We start from the raw sequence: 24,293 nt of genomic DNA, 5'->3' as shown, positions 1-24,293 counted from the left end.
ATATATCATATCATACAACCCATCATATACACCACTAGGTTAATTATTTAAGCTGCTGGCTGCCTTACAATTTAGCTATATTGGGGGCGGGGACCTAGCTATTACCGGCGGCTCCATTTTATTCCTTTAGTTAGTTCTGTCGTTAAGAATCGGACGGATTCAACTGTGGAATAAAGGAAATGTACAACATAGCTATTAGCTAAAGCCAGCTGCCCCGTGATCGATATTTAAGCCACCAAACCAATGAACCAATAAATCGTTGAAAATTGATTGACGAAGCCAAAATCAAATCGTATGTGCAGGAGATTTAGATGTTAGGCACAACTATGACAAGCTTGTGTATGGTCTTTGTTGAGTTCTCACAAATTTGATTTCTGCGAAGAGTGCAAAAGGAAAGGATCGGATATGCATAGGAATTTGTTGAGAGTGCAAATTTGTTGAATTATCACAAATTGATTTTTTGTAGACACAAGTTTTGCATAGGAATCTAAAAGATTGACAGTTAAAATATTTGAATTAGCCGATTAGGTCATACACTAATAGAAAATGGTAAAAGTTCTCAAATTTTAAAAGCAAAAAGATCATTTCTAGAAAATGCCTCGTATATCTACACACACACAAAGAGTAAAATTGGCCTCACATATTGTTTTGTTTCTTTTTTTGTTTGCTTGAAGGATTTTAAAGAAAAAGAAAAAGAAAAGTATGTGAAATGTCTGTTTTGCCCTCAATTTTAATGGAGAGTGGATGGAGATTTGAGGGAAGTACCCAAGTGAAACGTTTTTGTAAGTTGACTAAGTTCACGTATCTAATTGATCACTTTGAAAGTTAGGGTACTATTTTGTGCGATTCAAGAAAATTTAGACCTACCCATCATAATAACCCTTAAAAATATCATTTCACTGCCCAAAAGAAAAAGAGCACTTTGAGCTAAATTAATGGGAAAAAAATACAAACAGTACCCAAACTATGGTTGACTCCGAATTTCTGTACCTAAGTTTCCAAAACTATCACTTTGGTACCTAAAGTTCGGACCCCGACCCAACTTTAGTACCTAGAACACTGTTGGCCGTTACGGAGTTAGTCAACTGTCAAACTTTGAGGGGTATTCTCGTCCTTTCACTAGATTTCTTCTTCTTCCTCAAACTCTCTTCATTTTCTTCTTCCTCCCATCATCTTGGGCATGGGTGGGCTACGTAGGCGCAGGGCGCTGGGTGGGACGCGGGTACATATGTTAGGTCGGGCTAGATAACCTGGATACCATTGTGATAATTTTTGAAAATTTGGGTATAGAAATTCAGAGTCGGTCATAGGTTGGGTACTATTTGTATTTTTTTCCCTGGAGGTAAAGACAGAGGGTCGGTTTTACCCCTAAGAAAATGCCACGTGACATGATATAGAAATTCCATTGTGATAGTTTCAGAAGCTTGGGTATAGAAATTCGGAGTGGCCCATAAGTTGGGTACTGTTTGTAATTTTTTCCCTAAATTAATCTGATATCTATGTAATTAATTAATCTAAAATAGTAGTGCAAATTTGTAATTATAAGGTGGTCGCTGAGAAAAGAAGAAGCATATGCTGATGGTATATATGCACCTTACTCGATCACTCAGCTAGCTACAAGTCTCAAACACAGTATGAAGGCTTTGAAAGTTAGAGAGAACCCAAGAACTGAAGAAAGCCATCGCTAGCACCACCCTTTCATACGTAGATTACAGTTCACGGTACAGTAGTAGTCCACTTCACTCATTGATAATGACATTTTTTTGTTTTCGAAAACCCATCGAAAATTCATTAATTTTTTTTTATCTTGTTAATAATTTAGACAAAATAAAGTGACAGATCTAGAGAAATAATATTCATGCATGTAATCCAATTAACTTTGCTCAGTATTAGTAATAACACGTTTTTTCTCATCTAAGATATATATATATATATATATATATATATATATATATATAGTCAGGTGTTTAAAATCAATATCCTAGCCAACATTTACTTGCCGGATACTCAGAGTTGTCTCATTGTTAATTTGGATCCATAGTATTTCAACAAGAAATAAAATAAAAAGAAGTCCTATGCAATCAAAATGTATCAATATACAGTTTGAAATGGTTTTGAGATGGAGTGAACTTACATGAGAAAGATATAGAAATATACTCGTTTTAGGCCGATGGGCTGTGGCTACTAATTAACAGGAATAAATGTGTTTGGCAGTAACTAATTAGCATCATGGATCAACGACATCAATCAGTCAATTTATTGTAATGGCCTTTAAAACCCCATTTTAGATATCTATAATCTCACAAACGCAAGAGTGTATATATAGTACTATCTTTTTTTTATATATATCCGAGAGTGTGATGTTTTATAACTCGCTACCTTTTTAGAACAATAGATTGATTATTACATGAGACAATTTGGTTACAATTCATGATATCTAAAGTTTTGAGGGAAAGGGTAGCAATTTTTCTCTCAATTCAAGGCTATCAAGTATAGCACGTAACCCCTCGCTCTGGGTTTCCTCTCTACAGCGTTGAGAGTCGGTGGCCTTTCCTTCTGCCCGCCATGGGCAATTTTCCCTGGGATCTATCCCAGATCTGAGGCTTCTTGCCTCTTTCGGCTAGTTTTTCTTCTGTGTGTTGTTTTGTTTCCTCTTGTTGTCTTTGTTATGGTCCCTCTGTCTTCTTTCCTCCTTGTCTGCTACCCTCCCTATCTTTCTTTCCATCACTCTCCACCCTTCCTTCACTCTTCCCAGTTCCTTTCTCTCTTGTTGTTCCTCCACTTATTCTCCATCTTCTTCATCTCTTCTCTGTCTCTTGTCCACCATCCATCCCTTTACATGTTTCTAAGTACCACCGATTCCACCGATGTATCTTCGTCTTCAATCACTATCACTACTTTCGCTCTTCGGAGCGTTACCCTTAGCGGCTTTGTTCCGCAGTTTTCCCCCGAGCAGTTTACCCTTGTGGTTCCTGCTTATACTACCTCTCCGTGGTTCTTTGTGTTCTTTTCGGTGCTTGTTTACTTCGGACTACCCAGTGATAGTCGGAGGGACGAGTTAGGTGCCTCTCGGTGTTGGATCCTGGTCTTATCGGCGTGTTCCTTTGGAAGGATTGGCTGGCTCTGCTACCTGCTTCTGCGGGGTTGTGTTCCTCTTGTGGCGGTGTCTACCGACATGGAGGCTTCTGGACTGGAGCTTGTTCTTGGAGTGGGCCTTGTTAATTTCTTGTTGTTTCTTTTGTGTTTTTCAGCCCTTTCTTGGGCTTCTGTTGTAATATTCCTTTTTCTTTAATGAAAGTTTGGTTCACTTTGTCAAAAAAAAAAAAAAAAGTTTTGAGTGGATATTTAGAGTATACAATATTTAGAGTATCTGATTTATAACTAATTGGATGAAAAGTTTTGAGTGGGACTTTTGTGAGATTTATCTAATAAATTATTCATTGTATGATCTAGAAGTAAAAACAAAACAAAAGTTAATGCCAAAAAGAAAAAAAGAAAAAGAACAAAACAAAAGTTGTACCAGTCATGCATGACCATTAAGATCGACAAATTAAGGAAAAACCCGTCATATATGCTTGGATTACTTTCTCTTTTCCGATGGCTTCTCTAATAATCTGAACCTGGACGTGGTAAGGTGGTAACCTGCAGTAACATAAATTAAAGGAGCTGCCATTTTTTGTATTGTTTGTCATATTTTGAACAGCAACCCTTTGGATTCCTGACAGAAGAAGAGAACAGGTAGTTTTGTTAGGACGTGGCATCTCTTGATTGGTGAGTCACCCCTAGTCATGTTGGCAATTCGAATATTTCTGGTCTTTTTAGGGCTATTTTCTGTACGAAGAGAAAGCATTGCAAATATCAGTTATTCACTTATTCTAAAGATCGAAAGTTCGAAACTAGATATAGGCGGAGGGTGAGTGTATTTGGTGTGATGGTAATGGTAAGTGATGGTAAAGTAAGATGTATATATTCTCAACAGGTAAGACAATGATTTATTTTAATCCTGTCAAAGATGGAAGAGGTGAGGTTTAAAAAAAAAAAAAAATTAAAGCTAAAGAAATATTTTTGAGCATTTATGCGGCTTTTTTGTAGATCTTAATTTCATAGTGCAAAAGATCTATAATTGTGTAACTTTCTTGTAGGCAAGTCATCAAAGGTGTTCATGCCATCATCCCTTTGTCATAGCTGATTCACTTGGTCATCATAGAATTACAAATGCCGTTAAAACATCTGGGATTCTAAAGGAGAGACTGTTCAGAGCCGCCTACAATTCTAAGAAGCAGCCCGTGATGATATACACTTATAACTAGACCTTCCCATTGTTTAGCACGACACTACTTATCTTAAGTACGATTTCGTGTGTGGGGCAAAATTAAAAAAAAAAAAAGTCATCAAAGGTGTTCTGACCTTTGGTTAATCAATCAGCATGAATATTCAAAACTCGAGACATTTAATTGTTTCTGTGGAGCAAACTTCTCCCCCAATATTGAAACCAAATCCCCTTGGGTTTCAAAACAAATCTCATCCTTTTTTAAATGACACATGGACCCTATGGTCTTGGAGAAAATGAATCACGCTTGTACGCAGTAAGTAGCTAGTCTTATAGACTCGGCATCTTATTGAAAACCTATATTAGTGCTAATTGTGAGGGAGATGGAGTTCGGGTTACGTCTTAGACCTCATATGGCATTTTATAAACAGGCACGACTTGGTGTGTTAAGACTTAAGAGAGCAGATCCGCAGTTCACATTTTAGCATTAATTTTGTGCTTATGCAAAAATCAACATTATTTAATTACATGTTGTACATGAATACAAACGGTGAAACCCTAAACTAAAAGGAAAAAAAAAGTGAAAAAAAAATTAATCTTTCTATACTTCAAGTGTAAGAACAAATTTCTACCACCTATTACGTACTACCACTAGCAGGCTTATCCTTACCTTGCAAACAAACGAAAAAACTTAACCTTAATTGGACAACAGTATAATGTTTGCGAAACAATCTTTGATGTTCAAATAAAATTGAAAATGTTGTTTTCGTGGTCAATATCCAAATTCATAACATTTAAGTGAGCATTGAGATTGCATGGGATTGTTCCGTTACTTTTTTTTTTTTACGTGGATAAGTGTTTTAGTTGGTTAATGCCGTGGGCTCCTCTGTTTTCCGAACAAGCCTCATAACTTGGCGCTTGTATTCTAGCGAGTTTGATTCTCTACCTAAGGCCGAACCTATCTAAGAGCAAGTTCAACCGTAGTCAAGAAATGTCAAGGTCGAGAAGTCAAGAATTCGACCAGTCAAGATACTGTTCACTGCCACTGGACATGGATTTACACCATTTTTTTCTTGACCAGTCAAGACTGTTAATCCATTTTTAGGTTATTTAGGGAGTCGTGAAAATTGACTTTTTATACGGTAGGAATTTGGCAAAATTTCCTTCATGAAAGTTGTAGAGCTCGTCGATACGATCTCGTGCATACATGGAACGCAATATTCGGAGTTCGTATGAATTTTTGAAAATCTGAAAATTTTCTATAAATAGCAAAAAAAAAAAAATTCTAATTTGTTTCAAAGGACGAAAATTTTTCTTTTTTCATCCCCCCCTCCAGTTCTCTCTCTCTCGCGCGCCCCCAGACCTGGCGGGTTTCGTCCGACCCGACCCTGATTTTTCTCCATCCTCTAGCCCTTGGCCCCCCCCCGCGGTAGCCTCACCTCGTCCGGCTGCTCCGTGGCGTCAGCCCGCCCAGACGCTGCCCCCAGGCCGAGATCGAAGCAACCCCAGGCATGTCTACTTGCTGTTTCTGCTTGCTGCTGCCCCCGAGGTCACCTCACCTCTTCTCTCTCCACAGACGTCACCCACGTTTGGGTGTGGGCCGAGCTGGCACAGGCCTTGGCTGGGCATGGAAAATGTCATCCTCTTGCCTTTTTTCTTGACCGAAGTCAAGAAAGTTCATCCTTTGCCCGGTCAAGCTTCTGTTGGTGGAAGAGATTTTTTTTCTTGCCCAGTCAAAGAGGAACCGGTGGACTTGCTCTAAGGGAGTCGAATAGGGCAATCTTGCTTTGTAAATTTGACCTAAATAAAGCACACTCTTATACTCTGCATCACTGACGAGAGCATTTTTGTCCACATAGAACTGAAATCGTTACATTTTGCCATTGTTGTTTTATACACAAGTATAAAATCAACCAAAGATAACAGTATTAGGTATATGATTCTGTTTCACTGAAAATATTTTGAGAGGTAAAAAAAACTTTTGAGCTAGCTACTAGGTGCGGAGTTCCTACAATATGGGCACAAATTGCGTGTACTATTGTGCTGCCGCCTACCGCAAAGACACAAACACAATACAACACGTTACCTCATTCAAGAGCTGAGATTCTGAAATCATTGGCCCAAGTGAAGAAAATTCAAATCCTTATAAAGCTTGGAATACCAAATCCTTCCAACCACATTGGCACAAAACAATAGTTCCTTGTTAACACCATCTGCCACCTCAAATGCCAAAACAAACACCAAAGTTTTCAGTAATATTTGCTTTCCTACTTCGGTACCATTCTTCCTTGCTTGGCGTGGTCTATAAATAAAGGGCAGGAGTCCTTCCCTTTTTCTTTCACAAGAGAGATAGAGATACGGATAGAGAGAGGGAAATGGGGAGGAGTCCATGCTGCTCCAAGGAAGGACTTAACAGAGGAGCTTGGACTGCCTTGGAAGATAAAGTACTAACGTCTTACATCAAAGCCCATGGAGAAGGCAAATGGAGAAACCTCCCAAAGAGAGCTGGTTTGTACCCAGTCTGTTCTTCTCTCTGTTTCGATCCGCTCTCTTTTCACTTCTGCTTTTGCTCCTCTTACTCTGTCTTCACTCTATTTTTAATGCAGGTTTGAAGAGATGTGGTAAGAGCTGTAGACTGAGATGGTTAAACTATCTGAGGCCAGACATAAAGAGAGGTAATATATCCGGGGATGAAGAAGAACTCATTATCAGACTCCATAATCTTCTTGGCAACAGGTAAAAACTACAGCCCTCTCACAACTCAAAATTGTTATTGTTGTTGGCCCCCCCTCTCCTTCCTCCTATCAATTAAAGTTTCTACTTTGGTTATGTTATAGATGGTCTCTAATAGCTGGAAGGCTACCGGGGCGAACAGACAATGAAATCAAAAATTACTGGAACACCACTCTGGTGAAGAAAGCTAAACCCGAATCGCATTCGGGATCATCCAAGGAAACATCTCCCGCTCCGACCAAATTCAGGCCCAGAACGCCATCAGCCACAGCCACTCAACCTCAAGTAATAAGAACCAAGGCCACTAGGTTAACCAGAATGCTAGTCCCATCACTCCCACTTCTAATCGATGATTACTCAACAACCACAAGCCCATTAGATCTTCGAGTTCCTCAAACCCAGTCGGTAAGTTCACTTCCTGAAGACGCAGCAAATACAGAAGTACACATTCAGGGGACAGATGCAATGAACTTTGGCTGCAATGGATTTCAAGCAGCTGCTGGTGAGGATGAAGATGCTATGGGAGGCTACGATATTCCATTAGATGATGGAATGCTCAATGATTGGACAGGAAATGATAACTGTGATCTTGAGAAATATGGTGCTTCATTGGATTTAGATTCCTTGGCATTTTTGCTGGACTCTGATGACTGGCTGGGCCAAGAAAATAGTATCTAATCTTTAAATTTATGGTAAATAGGTTATAATGTCACACAAGTTACTAATATGTAAACAATAAAAGTGAGGCTAAACAAAATCAAAAATCGGTACGTACGATTCTTATTCCTCTGTAATTGAGATGGGTTTTTGAATCCGAGAGATTTTATTCTAGAAATTAACATTGTCACAAAAAATATCACTTAATAGTGAGCTCGTATTTTAATCTTCAAATTTATATGTCCTCTAGCTTAATTACATAAATAAGTGACTTTTTGGAATTTAGTTCTTCTGATTAGTAAGTTACTTTTACTAGTACCTACTGAACTCTTTTATGAGCACACATGTGATTCAATTATTTCTAGTAAGAGTTGAGATTGACTATTAAGGGTCACGTATAATTCAATTGAATATTAAAGATTGAGATTAAAACACCAAAACATAGCATTAATCTTATAGTATTTGATATCAAATCCAAGAATATGTGATCATAAATTATATGTAGTCAATTGATCGAATGTGTAGTCCGAACTAATAAGATCATGTAGAGTTCAAGAGTATGTTATTCTATGGGTTTGAATTACCACTTAGCACTGTCATGTGGTGGTCTGAGCCAATAATATCACTCAAGTTTGGTGGGAACCATTGCAAGAGGTGAAAAGTAAAATTAAATTAAGAAAATCAAGTAAAATTAAATTAAGAAAATCAATCAGCAACAAGTACATGTCATATGAACCGATAACATTAACCTATATCACTACGTGTACTATGATCAGAGACCATAAAATATTTTTTCTCAATCGTGAACAATTCTAATCAAATTATTGTTACTAGAGTTTAATATTATTAATGCGAGAACTTTAGAAGAGTGATCGAATTCCTCACTTGCTCTCATCACGATCAAAACTGAACAGTGCTGCTCATGATACTCATCTACCCATGCTATATAATTAAGAGAAGAGTATTTATAAAACAATTTGGATTCAATTTATATATTATATAACACTTTTTTTTTGTTGGCTGATTTGTATATTATATAACTTAGACACTCATTGGCATTGTTAGAGCATCTTTAGTAATGCTAGCCATTTTTGAGTCAAATTTTAGCCAAATAACTAAAAAGTCATTTTAGCTAGCCACTTTAGAAATACTTGTGCCAATGGCATAAACACACTAGGGCGAGAAGGTCATTTGACCCTTCTCAATATTTTGAAATAATCCCTAATTGGTTGGAATGTTATAGACTTTAATTATGTTGTTTGACCCTTCTGACAGAGAAGACAAAACAATGTCGAACAGTTTTGGCCCACAGCTTGGACAACTGCACAACCTCACCATTTTTTAAATTTCTTACTATATTTTATTCATTGATCAACCAATCAATTATCATCCCGTATATGTTTAGATTTTTTACTTTTTTTTTGTTTATCTCCTAATCATTTTTCCACGCTTGCATCTCTTTATATGATCAAAGAGTTCATCATGTCTTTTCTAATTTTCGGCAAAGATTTTGATATAACTAGAGAGTAAGCTTTATTTTAAATTGTTAATTACTTCAATTCAATTAAAATTAAAGAATTTCTTTAACTTTCTGCATAGTTCATAAATTTTAGAGATTAATGAATTTAATTTATTCTTCCATAAAGATTATAGAAAATGATTTGCGAAACCAAATGTGAGATGTGTGGATGAATGCCTGATTACATATATTGAGAAAAATATATTAGATTGTTTTTTATATTGATAATGATTACATATATATATATATATATATATATATATATATCAAAATAAGAGCAATCGTCGTGAACATTTATAATTGGTTTAGAGAAATTTGTTATATTTAAGTATTGTAATGATCTGTGATTTTTCTTATATCAAAAGAATGATATATAAACTGAAATATTAAAAAAAAAATTTGTCTCAATTAGTGTATAAATTTTATGTTATTTGATAAAAATTTTATTTTTGTTTAATCGTTAAAATATGAATCCTGACCCTCCTAGTTCATGTTTCTAGCTATGCCACTGACTTCTGCATTAGTGTTTTTTATTTTAGCTAGTTTTGAATTTATATTATTTTTTAAATGAAGATTAAATAGTTTAAATGTATTTAAAAATTACATAAAATAACTTAAAATGAATGTTTTAAATTATAGAGAGTCTTATCTCGGTCTCTATATTTAGGAGCGAGATAACTAAAAGTTATAATGGAAAGTTATTTAGGAGTCTAATGCAGTTGCTAAAATAGATAAAAAGCTAAACGTGCTCTCTAAAATAGTTAAAGAGTCAAAATAGATAGTCTGCTAAAGATGTTCTTGCATCGTACTTTTATAAAATTCCATATAATATTCCATTCTCAAGTTAAATGTTCTACTAAAATATATTAGACAACGCCAATCCAATCACTCCCTTTCTCCCCTTTCACAATCTTCATCATGCTACAATAACTTCACAATTCACATGCATTGTATATGTATGTTCTAAATTTCAGAAAGAATTGCATTCTTCTAAATACATCAATTTTTGTCTCCATTGTGATTATAAAGATGCTCTTACATTGTACTTTTATTTCATTCTCAAGTTAAATGTTCTACTAAAATATATTAGACAACGCCAATCCAATCACTCCATGTCTCGCCCTTCACAATCTTCATCATGCTACAATAACTTCACAGTTTACATGCATTGTATATGTATGTTCTAAATTCAAGAAAGAATTGCATTCTTCTAAATACATCAATTTTTGTCTCCATTGTGATTATAAAAACTTAATGTATAGCGATTAATTTTGCTTGTATTATTAGAAGAATTTTATTTCTCAATTGAATCGCCGAATGCATCGTTTTCCTGTATCGTGACAATTGAAAGCTTCAATTCAACTGTTATCGACACCAACGGTATCTGGTTAATGAACCTAATGACATGACAGTTCATACATCGGTAATTCATCTTTAATATCAGGTCACTAGCCTTTTTTATTTTGATGAAATCAGGTCACTAGCGTTGTCTAGTGCAAAGTTGTTTGCTTTCTATACGGAGACCAATAATTTGAGGGTAGCGGAGACCAATAATTTGAGGGTAGTCTGTTTCGCTTACGTCATCTGATTAATTAAAACGACTTGTTTCAACTTTTGCACCATGTCAACCTATAAAAACCCAACAAGGCGAGGCAATAATAACAATTAGGTATTTTCAAATTAAAAATATATCGCTAAAGGGCTATGAAGCGTGTGTAATGTGATCGATGACATCGATGATGTTTGCAAACTTCGTTATGATTGCCACAATAAAAGTTTTTATGTGGAAATCAATTTCACGAGAAATGGTACCAATGCATGTGATCAATATATCTTGTTCTTATTGTAACCAAAAATATATCTTATTCTTATTTGATGATGTGACAACATATATCGGGTCTTTATATGCCAAGTGTGCGAACCATATACATGAGCATTAATCACTTGTCCTCGATCTACTTAAATTTTTTTTATCTTTTTTTTCTTGAAAATAATTTTTTTTAAAACGAATTTTTTTTATATCTTTATGTGAAGAATATTTTGAAGTCGTTCTACAATATATTTGAGTTTATGATATTATATGAAGTGAGGGAGCCATTCCAATGAGAAGTATTTACGGACTTTTGTGTGAGATCTATTTTTCGATCACATTTTCGTAAATCAATTGTTAAATATTTAGATATTTATGTGTATATCATTTATGCAATTTTTCAACCAAATTGAAAATCGTTAAAACACTCCTAATCGTGATTTATCACTTATGAACATGAACAGTTCATGTTTGACAGATTTGGTTTGTTTATAGATTTGATCTAGTTCGGTACCTTAATGATTAACAATTTCACATAAGTTTTTCAGAAGTGATCTATTCATGTATCCATAAACTTTTAACGATTTATTTGTTGTAATGTAATAAAAAATTGAGCATTCGAAATAATTGATTAGAAAATTCTCAACTAATTCTCATTTTAGTGATCCTCATTAGAAGAAATCCCAATAAAGTAGCCCTTCTAACTAGATTGTTTATAGGCATGTTTAGTGCTACTTCATAAAATTATTAAATTCAACAAATTATGCACTTTCTTTAACTACATATGTTTCATTCACGCAGTCAATCATTTTAATATTCTACTTGATTACAAACTCCGAAAATGTTCACCTGATCAGTTATTGATTAAGAAAATAATGCTCAACTACCATTGGATGTAAATCTAAGAGCAGAGAGAATTATTATTAAGTTTGGGTGTTTTGTTTTCCACCATTGGATGTAAATCTAAGGGTTGTTGAGCATAAATTCTTTAATCAACAACTGACCAGGTGAACACCACGGTTACAAACTCATACTACAAGACGCGGCTACTACATATATGAAGTTTGAATCTATTTTTAAGTACAGATACAACACAAACATAAAAGAAAACAAGAGAGATTAGTTTTGTTTTTTCTAGCAAAGAAAAAAAAGAGAGACTATTTAAGTGTGATTTGTGCTTTGAAATGCTGGTAGCTAGAAGGGGAGGAGTAGGTAAGGGTTTCCCCTACTCAATCTAATTATTTTCCCTTTTTCACCGTTTGATCCATCATATTCAACTTTGAGGTGGGTGAAGAAATATCTTTCAAAATTCAAAGTTATTGACCACTAATTTTGAATAGATGATTAATTTAGTTAATGCACTTGGAATTACCATGAGCCATTTTCTTTTTGCTCATATTTAAGAGTATCAGAGAAGTGAGATATCTATGTCTTAGGAGCATGCTAAAAAGTATGGTTGAAGTATTTCATTTTGTTCCATCATGGTTTACCCATAATTTCTGCCATTTCTCATATTCTTTGGGGGTTTTCTTTAATTTAACTTTTCAGTTCTTTCCTTTTCTCAATGATTTAAGGATCAATAAGTGATGACCAAAAAGTTTGACTGTTTGAGTTCCTGTCCGGCCGTCCCTAGCTATTTGTCTAAGATTAATCATGATGATCTGGCGGATCCAATAGAAAAGGTGAAATCTACATTCTTTATTTCTTTTTTTGGTTAAAATGTTTATAGAAAGATAAAAATTAAGTTAGTAAAGACAAAAATTAAATTATTAAAAAATTAAATAAAAAATATAGACCGTAAAATGAAGAGTGTAAATTTTACTTTTAATTTATCTAATTTTTTTTTATGACAAAACAGGTAATGTGCCCGTTCACTCAAACTGAAATCTGTTACACGTACCTGTCGTACCATGTGTTCCACGCCAGCTAATAATCTCTAGCTAGGTTTTGCAATCTGCAATTGAGCAACGGGATAGCAACATGAACGAGAAAGCGAGGGTTTCAATTATACAACAACACGTACATAATTAAGATTATACAATAATACAAATTAAGCTGATCTAAGCTGCAGTAGATTTGATATATATGCAATTAAATATATAGATCGATGTGGTAGTCCAACTACTTTTAGAAGGTTTCTATTCTCAAATGACGTCGTCTGTGTTCCTAACCCAGGCTATATATAATATATAAGCTTAAAAGAGTTGATTAATTAAAGAAGTTGCCCTCAATGACCCCAAATGGGAAACAAATGTGGGTTTGCATTAGTTGGAGCCTAAGATTGTCATAAAAAGATCCATGTATATATTTATATACCAGTGCAGGTCTTTTCGAAAAGAGAAGATCTGTCACGCAAGAAATTATAATAGGTCTGCTTATTGACCTCAATATGCAGCCTAGAATCAGTAAACCACGTTATTTGACTTTTTTTTGTGTTCGTTCATAATACTATTGTAGTTAATGTAATTTGTACGCACTTTAACCAATTAGTTTTGTTTTACTCTACGAAGTAAGTGATGTCAAACATATTGAATACGTACGAATTAATCAAGGAATTATTTTCAACAATTCATTAATGTTGATTTCTTCTGCATACCAAATTCACTTTCACAATAACAGTGATTATATTCACTTACAGTCTTACTCACGTAAGAGACAATTTTATGAGATTATGTTGGATAAATGCATCTCAACTACATATATTAAATTTTAAAACCAAAATTATAATAATTTGAAACTGTTTCAGCCGTCAGATTCAGTTTCTCTCACAGTCTCTTAAAAAATTTCTTTAAGTGAGCAAACATCTATTAACTTATGCTAATTAATCAAAAACATTGACCGACCTCTTTCAATACTTAATGTGAAATTAGGCAAAACCTTAGAAACTTACATATACAATAAACAATGTCAAACCCTTAGAAGCTAGTCAATGTACATGAGGTAAAACCTTCCTACCAAAAACCAAATGCTTCTAGAAACACACAAACATGATCGATCTTAGGTCATAAAGCCCCGGTCTTCGGGGAGAAAAATGTTCAGCGGCCTGCAGAGTCTTGCACATCGTTTTCAATCCCACATACATGCTAAACTCATTCAAACAATTGTTACAGGTTAATTCATCTCCTCCAATAATGCATATGCGTGCACAGTTATATATGAATATGTAGAATTTTAACCAATTAATTAAGTTGCATTAGTACCTAACATTCTAGCAGCAAGCTGGTAAGTTTCATATATGTCAAATGTAATGGAAGGGCAGATGAGAACCATCTCACAATACAGAACGCAGTAGCTTTCTTGGCCCTTCAGTACCTTGTGATTTTTGTTTAATTTATGAAATTCCTAGCCTCGTGATGTACGTCATCATAAGAAAGAAAACTCAAGCAGTCAATATCACAATGACATATTGGAAAATTCAAAGGAAGAAAACATAAAATTGACAGTTAAAATTTTAATAAATTGAGTTGTTGATTAAGCAGGCAGTAGTTACTTGAGATTGTCTTCGTCCCAGAGCTGTCTTCTATATGTTGTTCATCTATGAAGTTTTTATTTATTTTAAAAAAAGCTGTTATTTCTGGCCCCATCTAACAAATAAGTTGAGTATAACAAAATGTAAAAATAGCATATTAAAAAATTTACACTATTTAATAAATAGTTTATAAGTGGCTGCTTTCATGGAAATTATTCTATACACCGACGGTGTAAGTGACCCAACCCTTATAAAATAATCTCAATCCTTGATATTTATTATCAACTTTATTTTTAATAAACAAAAAGTGTTTTTAATGCAATCTAACCATTCATTTATGTTGGTGCAAGTGCACGGCGGTGCACTGAATAATCTCTCCTGCTTTCAGGCTTTCAGCCTTTCATTAGCTTCTATTCTCACAATTCAATCCTTGCTTTCTTTACAACTAATTTCAAATGCTGTACGTATTGACCATTGTGAAGACTTATTTAATTAAATTTCCTAAGTTCCTAGACAATCGATGATTGATGTTTGAACTAATTAACGCGTGATCGTGAAGTACCCTAATTATTTATGCAAATATTTGTGAAGCTGAACCATGATTAACCAGAACATTGAGATATGATTCATATATAGTCTTTGACTCTTTGCAGATCCAGGAGAAACTAAAGGACCATTATTGTTATTGTTGTTGTATTATTGATTTTGAAGGTCGTTTTTGTCTGAGTTTTGAAAATGAACCACTATGGTGCTGCCCTGATCCGTCACCTATTGAAGTCTGTCACGTCCAAGTACCATAAGTCGATCCCACACCAGTTAATAACAAGTAGGGTTCCAAATTTCCAATTGGTGAAGCTTGAGCAACAGAAAGTCAGAAACGGCAATATGAAGAAGAAAAGGTAGGGTTAAATGATTAAGCTGATCATCAAAGCTAAATATATATATATATATATATATATATATATGTGTGTGTGTGTGTGTGTGTGTCCAATTAGATCGATGATGATGTGTTGCCGTCCAACTACTTTAGAAGGTTTCAATTTTCAAACGACGTCCTAATGAAATTTCTAACCCGACCAGGTTAATTAAAATAATAAGAGTTAATTAAAGTAGTTGTACTCAATGAGATAAGAAGCACGAGAGAGTTGCTGAAATGCTGAGCTATGATACTAAATCCTCTTGTCACTTGTGAAGAGAACTACACGAAGCGTCAAAGAGTAAACCGAGCGGTAAGATTTTAATTACTCCAGTATGATAGTGTCGAAGTTAATTTCCTTATTTTTATTAACAGCATAAAGATAGATATATAAAAGAGTTAATATCCATTAACAAAGGTCGTTGACCTTATTAAATAGGCATAACGAGAGTGGATTTTACCTTGCTTTGGAGTTTGGATGTGGGAGAGATGGACCTCTCCTATTTAGTAGTGTTTAGGCTGTGACGTCTCTCCAGCTACCTTTTTTTTTTTTTTTTTTGAGAAGAATCGCTCCAGCTACCTTGAATGTTTTTCTTTGGGTACCAACGTGGTGGGCTGTCCCAAAAGTTACGCTTATGACGCAAGTCCTGACCAAGATACTCTGGTAGGAGACAACAACGCTATATGTATCGATTGACCTTGATATTCTGCTGGTATGTACAAGATTCTCTGGCATCTATAGCTATGTAGGTCTCTACCTATTTTCATTTCCAAGATGGAAGATCTGTCACGCCACAAATGTTGATACATATGAGATCAATGCAAGACAGATTCAGTAATGCCACATTATTTGACGTCTCGCATTTGTGTTCGTTCACGATGCTGGACAGCTGGTTTTGAAAATTATGCTGATAACTGATGAAACGTTAATTCTAGCTAATTAAGCTTTATTGGCACCAATTTCCAAGTGACTAGCTAGGTGGCTATTGCAGCTAGTTAATGTAATTTTTACTGCAGCTAATTTATTTTATAACTATATATACACGGTCTATTCGAAGTTATTATTACTACCAAACGCGTTAAACTCTAATTAATCAAATGATTAATTTCAAAAATTCACATACTAGTAACTAGTTTCACTTTCAAATGCAGTCGCAGGGTTAATATAGTTAATATATATTATTTTTTTTGGCAAGCAATGGGTCAAAATGACCCAGAAACAAAGAAAACATATTAAAAGACACAACTAGCCTGGCCTATCATCAGGCCTAATAGAGATTCTTTTTTGCCGAGTTACTCCACCAAGATCATCAAAATAGGCAGAAGAGATATGAATAGAAGGACTATCAAACTCAATTATCCCATAAGCATGATTGATTTAGTTAATTTTGATTCCATGTTACACATACAATTATATATACACAAGTGTCTAACCTTGCAATCAGTCGATCAACGAAACTTTTCAACCAAAACCCAAATGCTTCCAGAAACTCACATACAAACAAGGTAGGCCTCGTCAACGGACCAGGCGGGCTCGTTCATAGCGAGTTTAAACCGGGCCGAACCGGGCTTCATTTGTTAATCACAGCATCTAAGCCCGTCTATATAATGCAGGCCTTGCGGGCTTTTTCAGGTAGGGCCGGGTAGCCCTCATTTTCTCTGGGCCGAGCTAGGCTTTATTTACAAACAGCCGTTGATAGAGGCTATTTTCTTAATTAACCTGACAGTTCAAGGCAAGAGGCCGGTGCAAAACTGTTCTCAATTTCCTTGTACATGTTTCCTACTCAATTCTTCCTATATAGCTCAATCCAACTCCTTTTCTCCATGAACTCAACGGGTTATTGCTAAGACAAATGGGGCCAGATGCACAGTGTGCTCTGTGCACTAGCAACATTAACGTGATGATCTCCGCTTTTGATTATGTTCATGATGTATGCTTTTTGGATTATACCAGTTCAATTTTCATTTTACGCGCGTGGGTTATTTTATGATGACAGATGCGAATCATATTGTTTTGGGTTAGGATTGAGACTTCGGTAGTTCAAAACTCGAAACTTAGAAATTCAGTACAGACCAATCTTCTATTATGTTGCATTGTTATAAATAATCTTGTTAAGACAATCAGTATTATTGTCTGGTTTAATGTTGACGTATATGTGATTTTACCAGCAAGATATCAATATCCGACATGATCTTTATCTTCTAACCACTTCATCCACCATCACCTATTTGGCTGACTTAATTCATTTCCCTCTCTGTGGACTCGAGTGGTTTCTTCTTTACTTGCTTTCTGGTTTTTCTACGAGGCATGTTTTTCAGAAAAAGAGAATAAATGACCATGTCCATCTGATAGTAATGGATAAAAATGACAATTAATAAAGCATATATCAATGTGATCAATTTTAGTAATATCTTTAATAGAACTAGAGGAGGAATCGGGTGCGAATCTTGTAGTTTATGAATGGCGGAACTTTTGCAAAGATTTTATAAGAATCTAAGCCTTTATTCATCAGGAAGTTGATAGAGAGAAATAATGTATGAATAATCAACGAACTATATATATAAAATTTTATATAATATATATTAATTTAAGAGCTTTTGCGGACCGGGTGTGGCGGGATTTTGCAGGCCTTTGGCTGGCAGGGCAAGGTTTTAAACCCTTAAACCAAATCCGGCTCTCTATCCACCGACGCGGGCCTTTGCGGGGTTTTATGCTGGCCGGGTCGGGCCTTTACCTATTAAATTTACGGGTCTCCATTAGCTCATTTGATCCGCAGGCTAAATGATGAAGCCTAAGACAAGAAAACAAATCGATCAGAGGCCCTAAAAGTCTCCTGCAGTCCATAGTAAAAATAAAAATCATGTCTTCAATTGTTTGTCAGATAAAGGTTGAATTTTTTTTTTTTTTTTTTAACCAAGTCCTATGAATGTTTTCATATACGGAAAACTTGTTACTCGTTAGACAAAGACTATTGGACGAGGGTTATTGTTTGTGATTGTCCACTCTGGGCCCGAATCTGGAGCAGATTTTCTCCTTGACTATGGGCAGGTACCTAGTTGATGGGCCATTGATACTTACCTATAGAGTTGTGGGCGAGCTCCGATTGGGCCTCAATCAGATTCGTGTGTCAGAAGGGGCTTCGGCTCTCTGGCGATTTGCTGCTAGCCTGCTATACCATGTTCCTACAGAAATAATGGTAATTAATGCTAGTTCCAATAAGAAAGAGCTAGCAGTCGAATTTTTCTCTTTTTTCCTTCTGGAAATCTTCAAACATAGTTGCTATTTAAAATCCGCTCAGAAAGAAATTCATTGAAATCCAAAACATAGTCGCATTTGATTTTCTCCAAATTCATCCTCTTATTTTTGTTTTATTTACATTTACAATTAAATTTCAGTTCTCTTATCTACGAGGTTCTATAAACATCTAATTTTTTTTGAAAATTTTCGGTGCAAATACATTCTAATTTAATTTTTGTACAGGTCTGTTCCTGAGATTTGACAATGGTGACTTATGACCAACGCAAGTATTGTAACAGAGACAACCTCGGATACATGAACTAGCCGATGGTATTGCCTTCTAACTGAGCTCAAAGAAGATGTCTGCAGGGCCATCGCCGGTAGGCCACCGCTACCACGGTTATTCAAAAGTCCACCACAAGGTCTGGCCTATCACCGGCCTCCTTTAATCCTCTAATCTCAGAATCGAATGCTTGCTTTGTTTATAACTAGTTTCAAGTTCTACGTAGTAATTAATTAACATAATTAACCAGTTGTGCATAAGTAATTATGTAGTGTACATGCAGTACGTTGACAAAATTAAATCTATGATTTTAGTTCGATTGGTACGTAACTGGACAACAGGTCCATCTTTATTTACTTCCTCTATTTATTTTGGCCAGATATTTTGTTGATGAACACTGAGCTCTACTTGTTGTGAATTTGGCTTGTTGATATGCCTAAATTGATTAGGATTCAAGACAAAACCAGATGGGTAAATGAAGATTAGTGCACACAGGAATTCTTCTAGTATCCTAATGGGTTAATTCTTCTAGTATCCTAATGGGTTTTGGAATATGAAGAGTTATTCCTATTGATTTAGACCTGGAAAGTAAGTTCTATTCTAGTTAGGAATAGGAAAGCTAGCTCTCTTTCCTTGTTCTAATAGTTTTAGGAATTCTAATGTGACATGTTTGTAACCAGCACCTATAATCTATAAATAGGGCTGCAGGGAGGTCACATAATGTGTCCTCAGATTAGAGAAGAGATCAAAGAGAGATCTCAGCTACATATAAACACAGGGGCAGGGAGAGCCAAGGGTGATAGAGAGATCTAGCAAAGGGGTTGGGGATTAGCATAGGGATTTCAATAAGTACTTGTAATCAAGTTGTTATCTCCATAGTACTAGTGATTCTCAAGAGAGATCACACAGAGGACGTAGGCAAAGTTTTTGTCGAACCTCTATAAAATTCTGTGTTGGTGTGCTGTGGTTGGTCTTGCTGTGATATTTTGCATCATCATCCTATTACTGTTTGCAGTCAAAAGTCTATAAAGAGAAACAAGGTTCTGGGTAAAAGGTGCATATTTACTAAAAGTGGTATCAGAGTCAGCCAGGTTCAAGTTGTTTCTAAAATGGCAGATGACAAGGCAGACGCAGGCAGCAATGTGATGCCCATTATGTTGAATGGGAAGGATAACTTCACATTATGGCAGAGGAAGATGAAAAGTGTCCTGATTCTACAAGGTCTGTACGAGGCTATTCTCGGGATAGAGAATAAGGCAGCTGATATGGCAGACAAGGTTTGGCAGAAGATGGACAAGAAGGCAAAGAGCTTTATAGAGCTACATCTTGCTGATCATGTATTGGTTCATGTATTGGCTAGTGCCGGTGAGAATATGAACAGCAAAGAGACCTGGGCAAGAAGGTTTATGCGGGTAAGGTTCATATTGGTGAGAATATGGACAGCAGTAAGACATTGGACAATGTCAAAGAGGTTGATGCGGATAAACTCTTCTTGAAAGACGAACTCTATAGTCTTCGGATGGAAGAAGGCGGGGATCTGCAGGATCATCTGAATAAATTTCAGATTTGTGTTGCCAATTTATCAAAGGTGGATGTGAGGTATAAAGATGAGGAGAAAGCACTTATGCTGCTAAGAGCTTTACCAGCTTCATTCGAGCACTTCATCACCAGACTCGTTTCTGGTAAGGATTCTCTCAAGTACGGTGAGATTACTGAAGCTATTCAATCTTATTTTAAGATGAGTAGGGAGACCGAAAGCTCTAAAGAAGGAGGCATTCATGTCAAGGGCAAGGAGACAGGTCAGTTGACGAGTAAGAAGGATAAATATGGTAACAAGGGTACATCAAAATCCAAGGAAAAATACAAAAAAGGTTGCTTCAAATGTGGTGCTACCGACCACTTGAAAAGAAACTGCAAAGAAGGGAAGATGAGAACAGAGGCGATGGTAGGGAGTTCAAACACAGCCAATGTAGTCATCAAACAAGATAAAGATGACGGTGAACTCCTTGTGGTAGCAGCCAGCTCCAATGCTTTCAGAAATTGGATTTTGGATACCGGTTGTACATTCCACATGTGTGCAATCCGAGAATGGTTTGACACATTTGAGGACAGTAGCAGTGGAGAGGTTTTTAGGGGAGATGACTCATCGTGTAGGATATTAGGTATTGGATCAGTGAAAATCAGAATGCATGATGAAGTTGTTAGAACACTGGAGAATGTCAAATATATTCCTAAGTTAAGGAAGAACTTGATATCTTTGGGTACTTTGGACAAGGCCGGATATAGGTATCGCTTTGAAGAGGGAAGACTCAAAGTTCTCAAGGGATCACTTGTTGTGATGAAGGGCGACATTCAACCTAACAACTTATACAAGCTTCAAGGGATTACAATAATAGGTGGAGTTGCAATGTCTACTGAGGTAACAGACAAGACTGAGCTATGGCATCATCGCCTTGGGCACATGAGTCAAAGATGAATGCAAGAACTCCACAAGAAAGGTAAGCTAGAAGGTGTCAGTGTTTGCAAACTGAACTTCTGCAAGGATTGTACTCTTGGGAAGCAGAAGGTGGCATTCAAGTTAGAAAATTGTGAGAACAAAAGCAAAGGATTGCTGAATTATATTCACTCAGATGTATGGGGCCCGGCACCAGTAAGGTCTATGGGAGGCTTCAAGTACTTTGTTACTTTTTTAGATGATTTTTTGAGGAAGATTTGGGTCTACTTTATGAGGGAGAAATCCGAGGTTTTCACCAAGTTTAAGGAGTGGAAAACAGAAGTAGAAAATCTAACAGGCTGAAAAATCAAGTATTTGAGAAGTAACGGTGGCAGTGAATATAGAATGAAAAGGTTCTTACAATTTTGCAAGGATGAAGGAATCACAAGACACTTCACGGTGAAAGAGAATCTCCAACAAAACGGAGCTGCTAGAAGGATGAATAAAACTCTCTTGGAGAGAGAAAGAAGCATGCGGTTGCATGCAGGATTACTGGACACGTTTTGGGTAGATGCAGTTAACCATGCGTGTTACTTGGTCACCATCAAAAGTCTTGGACTTCAAGTGTGCAGAGGAGGTATGGTTTGGAGAACCAGTTGACTATTCTAACTTAAGGGTGTTTGGTTGCAGCGCATATGCTCATATTTCCAACAATGAGCAAACCAAAGTCACGCCAAAGTCAGGCAAGTGCATATTTCTCGGTATTGAGAAAGGAGTAGAGGGCTACAAGTTATGGGATATTGTCAGCAAGAAAAGGGTTCTAAGTAGACATGTCATTTTTGATGAGGAGACAATGTCGTTCAATGAAGTCAAGACAAGTGAGGTGAAGAAGAAGATTGATGTTGTAGAGAAAGCAACCGAAGTTCCTCTAACCAAAGGGATCATGGAAGAAACTCCAGCTCAGGTGAAGCAAATTGAACAGGTGGAGCATGATAAATGGGTTATCGAGGAAGAAATCTTAGAGCAACAACAACAGTCATTAATACAAGCTCAGGTGGAGCAATTAGCACTGCGAACCTACGACTCGGTTCATCAGTCACTTGGGCAGGAGTTCCAGAGAAGCATAGCATTGGACAAATATGCTCTAAGTTTCAGTCCACGAGATCCAACCACGTATCAGGAAGCTATAGCAAATGATGTACATGAAAGTTGGATGGGAGCTATGTTAGAACAGATGAAGAAGTCCATACAGAAGGACTTGGTTCAGGAGTCGGTTCCTAAGACTAAAGAAAGAAATCAGGTTGGCTGTAAGTGGGTTTATAGGAAAAAGGAAGGAATGCATGATAAGGAAGCCACGAGATTCAAAGCTCGGGTATTGGCCAAGGAGTATTCGCAGAAAGTAAAGGTAAATTATGACCAAATCTCACCAACGGATAGCTGCGTTTATTATCATGTGTTCAAGGATAGTATGGTTTTACTATTGCTACTTTATTTAGGTGACGTGTTAACTACATGTCAGGATATGTCTAGAATTTCAAAGTTAAAGACACAACTAGGGAAGGAATTCGACATAAAGGATCTAGAAACTGCACAACAGATCCTAGAAGTGAAGATAAGGAGGGACATAGAAGCGGGAAAAATATGGCTGTTTTATGAACCTGTGTCTACTCCACCAGTAGTACACTTCCAGTTGAGTGTGCAGAGATCATCTACGAAGGAGTTAGATGAGATGATGAATGTTTCTTATGCAAGAGTAGTGGGATGTCTTATGTACGCTAGAATCTGCACAAGACCAAGTTTAGCTCAGGCATTGAGCATTATGTCCAAGTATATGGCGAATCTAGGTAGACGACACTGGCAAGCAGTGAAGTGGATTTTGTATTACTTGAGAGACACCAAGGAGCATGGATTTGTGTTTGAAAGACAACAAGAACAAGCATGCATTATTGGTCATGAGCGTTCAGATTTGGCAGGAGACTAAGACAAGAGAAGACCTGCAACAAGTTATATCTATACTTGTAATGAAGGTTTAGTAAACTGTAGAGCAACTATGGAATCAACTACGATGTTGTCTACCACTGAAGTAGATTGCATGGCACTAACAGAAGCTTCCGCAGAGGCATTATGGCTTAATGGATTAATGAGTGAGTTTGGAATTCAACAAGAAGCTGTGATGAAGAATGGGGTCATCAATTTGACAAGGAATTAAGTGTATCAAGCATAGACGAAACACGTTGATGTTCGTGGTCATCGCAGCGAAGGTTGGGTCAACTCAAGGAAGATAACAAATGAGAAAGTTCATTCAAGGGAGAATGTCTTAGATTGTTTGACCAGGACCATTGCCATGGAGGAGTTCAAGTGTTACTTGAACCTGCTCGATCTTACAGCATGTTGAGATTGAGGTGGAGCACCTCCTCACTTGAGGTGTGTTGAGGCAAGAAAAGTCTTGCCAAGGTGAAGGTTCTTGAAGGTTTCAGGATTACTTCAAGAAGTACAAGATATCCTGGAGGTTGCAGCAATCAGTTTGGTATCAACTTACCAAGGTGGAGATTGTTGTGATTTTGGCTCGTTGATATGCCTAAATTGATTAGGATTCAAGGCAAAACCAGATGGGTAAATGAAGATTAGTGCACACAGGAATTCTTCTAGTATCCTAATGGGTTTTGGAATAGGAAGAGTTATTCCTATTGATTTAGACCTGGAAAGTAAGTTCTATTCTAGTTAGGAATAGGAAAGCTAGCTCTCTTTCCTTGTTCTAATAGTTTTAGGAATCCTAATGTGACATGTTTGTAACCAGCACCTATAATCTATAAATAGGGCTGCAGGGAGGTCATATAATGTGTCCTCAGATTAGAGAAGAGATCAAAGAGAGATCTCAGCTACATATAAACACAGGGACAAGGAGAGCCAAGGGTGATAGAGAGATCTAGCAAAGGGGTTGGGGATTAGCATAGGGATTTCAAT

At 36.4% G+C, this 24,293-nt stretch overlaps 1 protein-coding gene across 1 annotated transcript; it reads left to right on the top strand.

Annotated features, from left to right (window-relative positions):
* Window positions 1-6,448: 6,448 nt before the first annotated feature.
* LOC112172082 (transcription factor MYB123) lies at window positions 6,449-7,715 on the top strand. Its single transcript, XM_024309257.2, has 3 exons — window positions 6,449-6,778; window positions 6,877-7,006; window positions 7,108-7,715. The coding sequence occupies exons 1-3, from the start codon at window positions 6,646-6,648 to the stop codon at window positions 7,679-7,681; spliced, it is 837 nt and encodes a 278-aa protein (XP_024165025.1). The 5' UTR covers window positions 6,449-6,645; the 3' UTR covers window positions 7,682-7,715.
* Window positions 7,716-24,293: the final 16,578 nt, after the last annotated feature.

This window comes from Rosa chinensis, chromosome 6, assembly GCF_002994745.2.
Source record: "Rosa chinensis cultivar Old Blush chromosome 6, RchiOBHm-V2, whole genome shotgun sequence".
In the NCBI taxonomy this organism is placed as follows: domain Eukaryota; kingdom Viridiplantae; phylum Streptophyta; class Magnoliopsida; order Rosales; family Rosaceae; genus Rosa; species Rosa chinensis.
The sequence above is the reverse complement of the archived record's forward strand: the minus strand, read 5'-3'. Positions and strand labels throughout refer to the sequence as shown.

What these genes read in the sequence shown, in the direction of transcription:
- LOC112172082 (XM_024309257.2), top strand. Translation starts at nt 6,646, where the DNA reads ATGGGGAGGAGTCCATGCTGCTCCAAGGAAGGACTTAACAGAGGAGCT. An exon ending in AAACCTCCCAAAGAGAGCTG is followed by an intron (nt 6,779 to 6,876) that starts GTTTGTACCCAG and finishes TTTTTAATGCAG; the next exon opens with GTTTGAAGAGATGTGGTAAG. An exon ending in CATAATCTTCTTGGCAACAG is followed by an intron (nt 7,007 to 7,107) that starts GTAAAAACTACA and finishes GTTATGTTATAG; the next exon opens with ATGGTCTCTAATAGCTGGAA.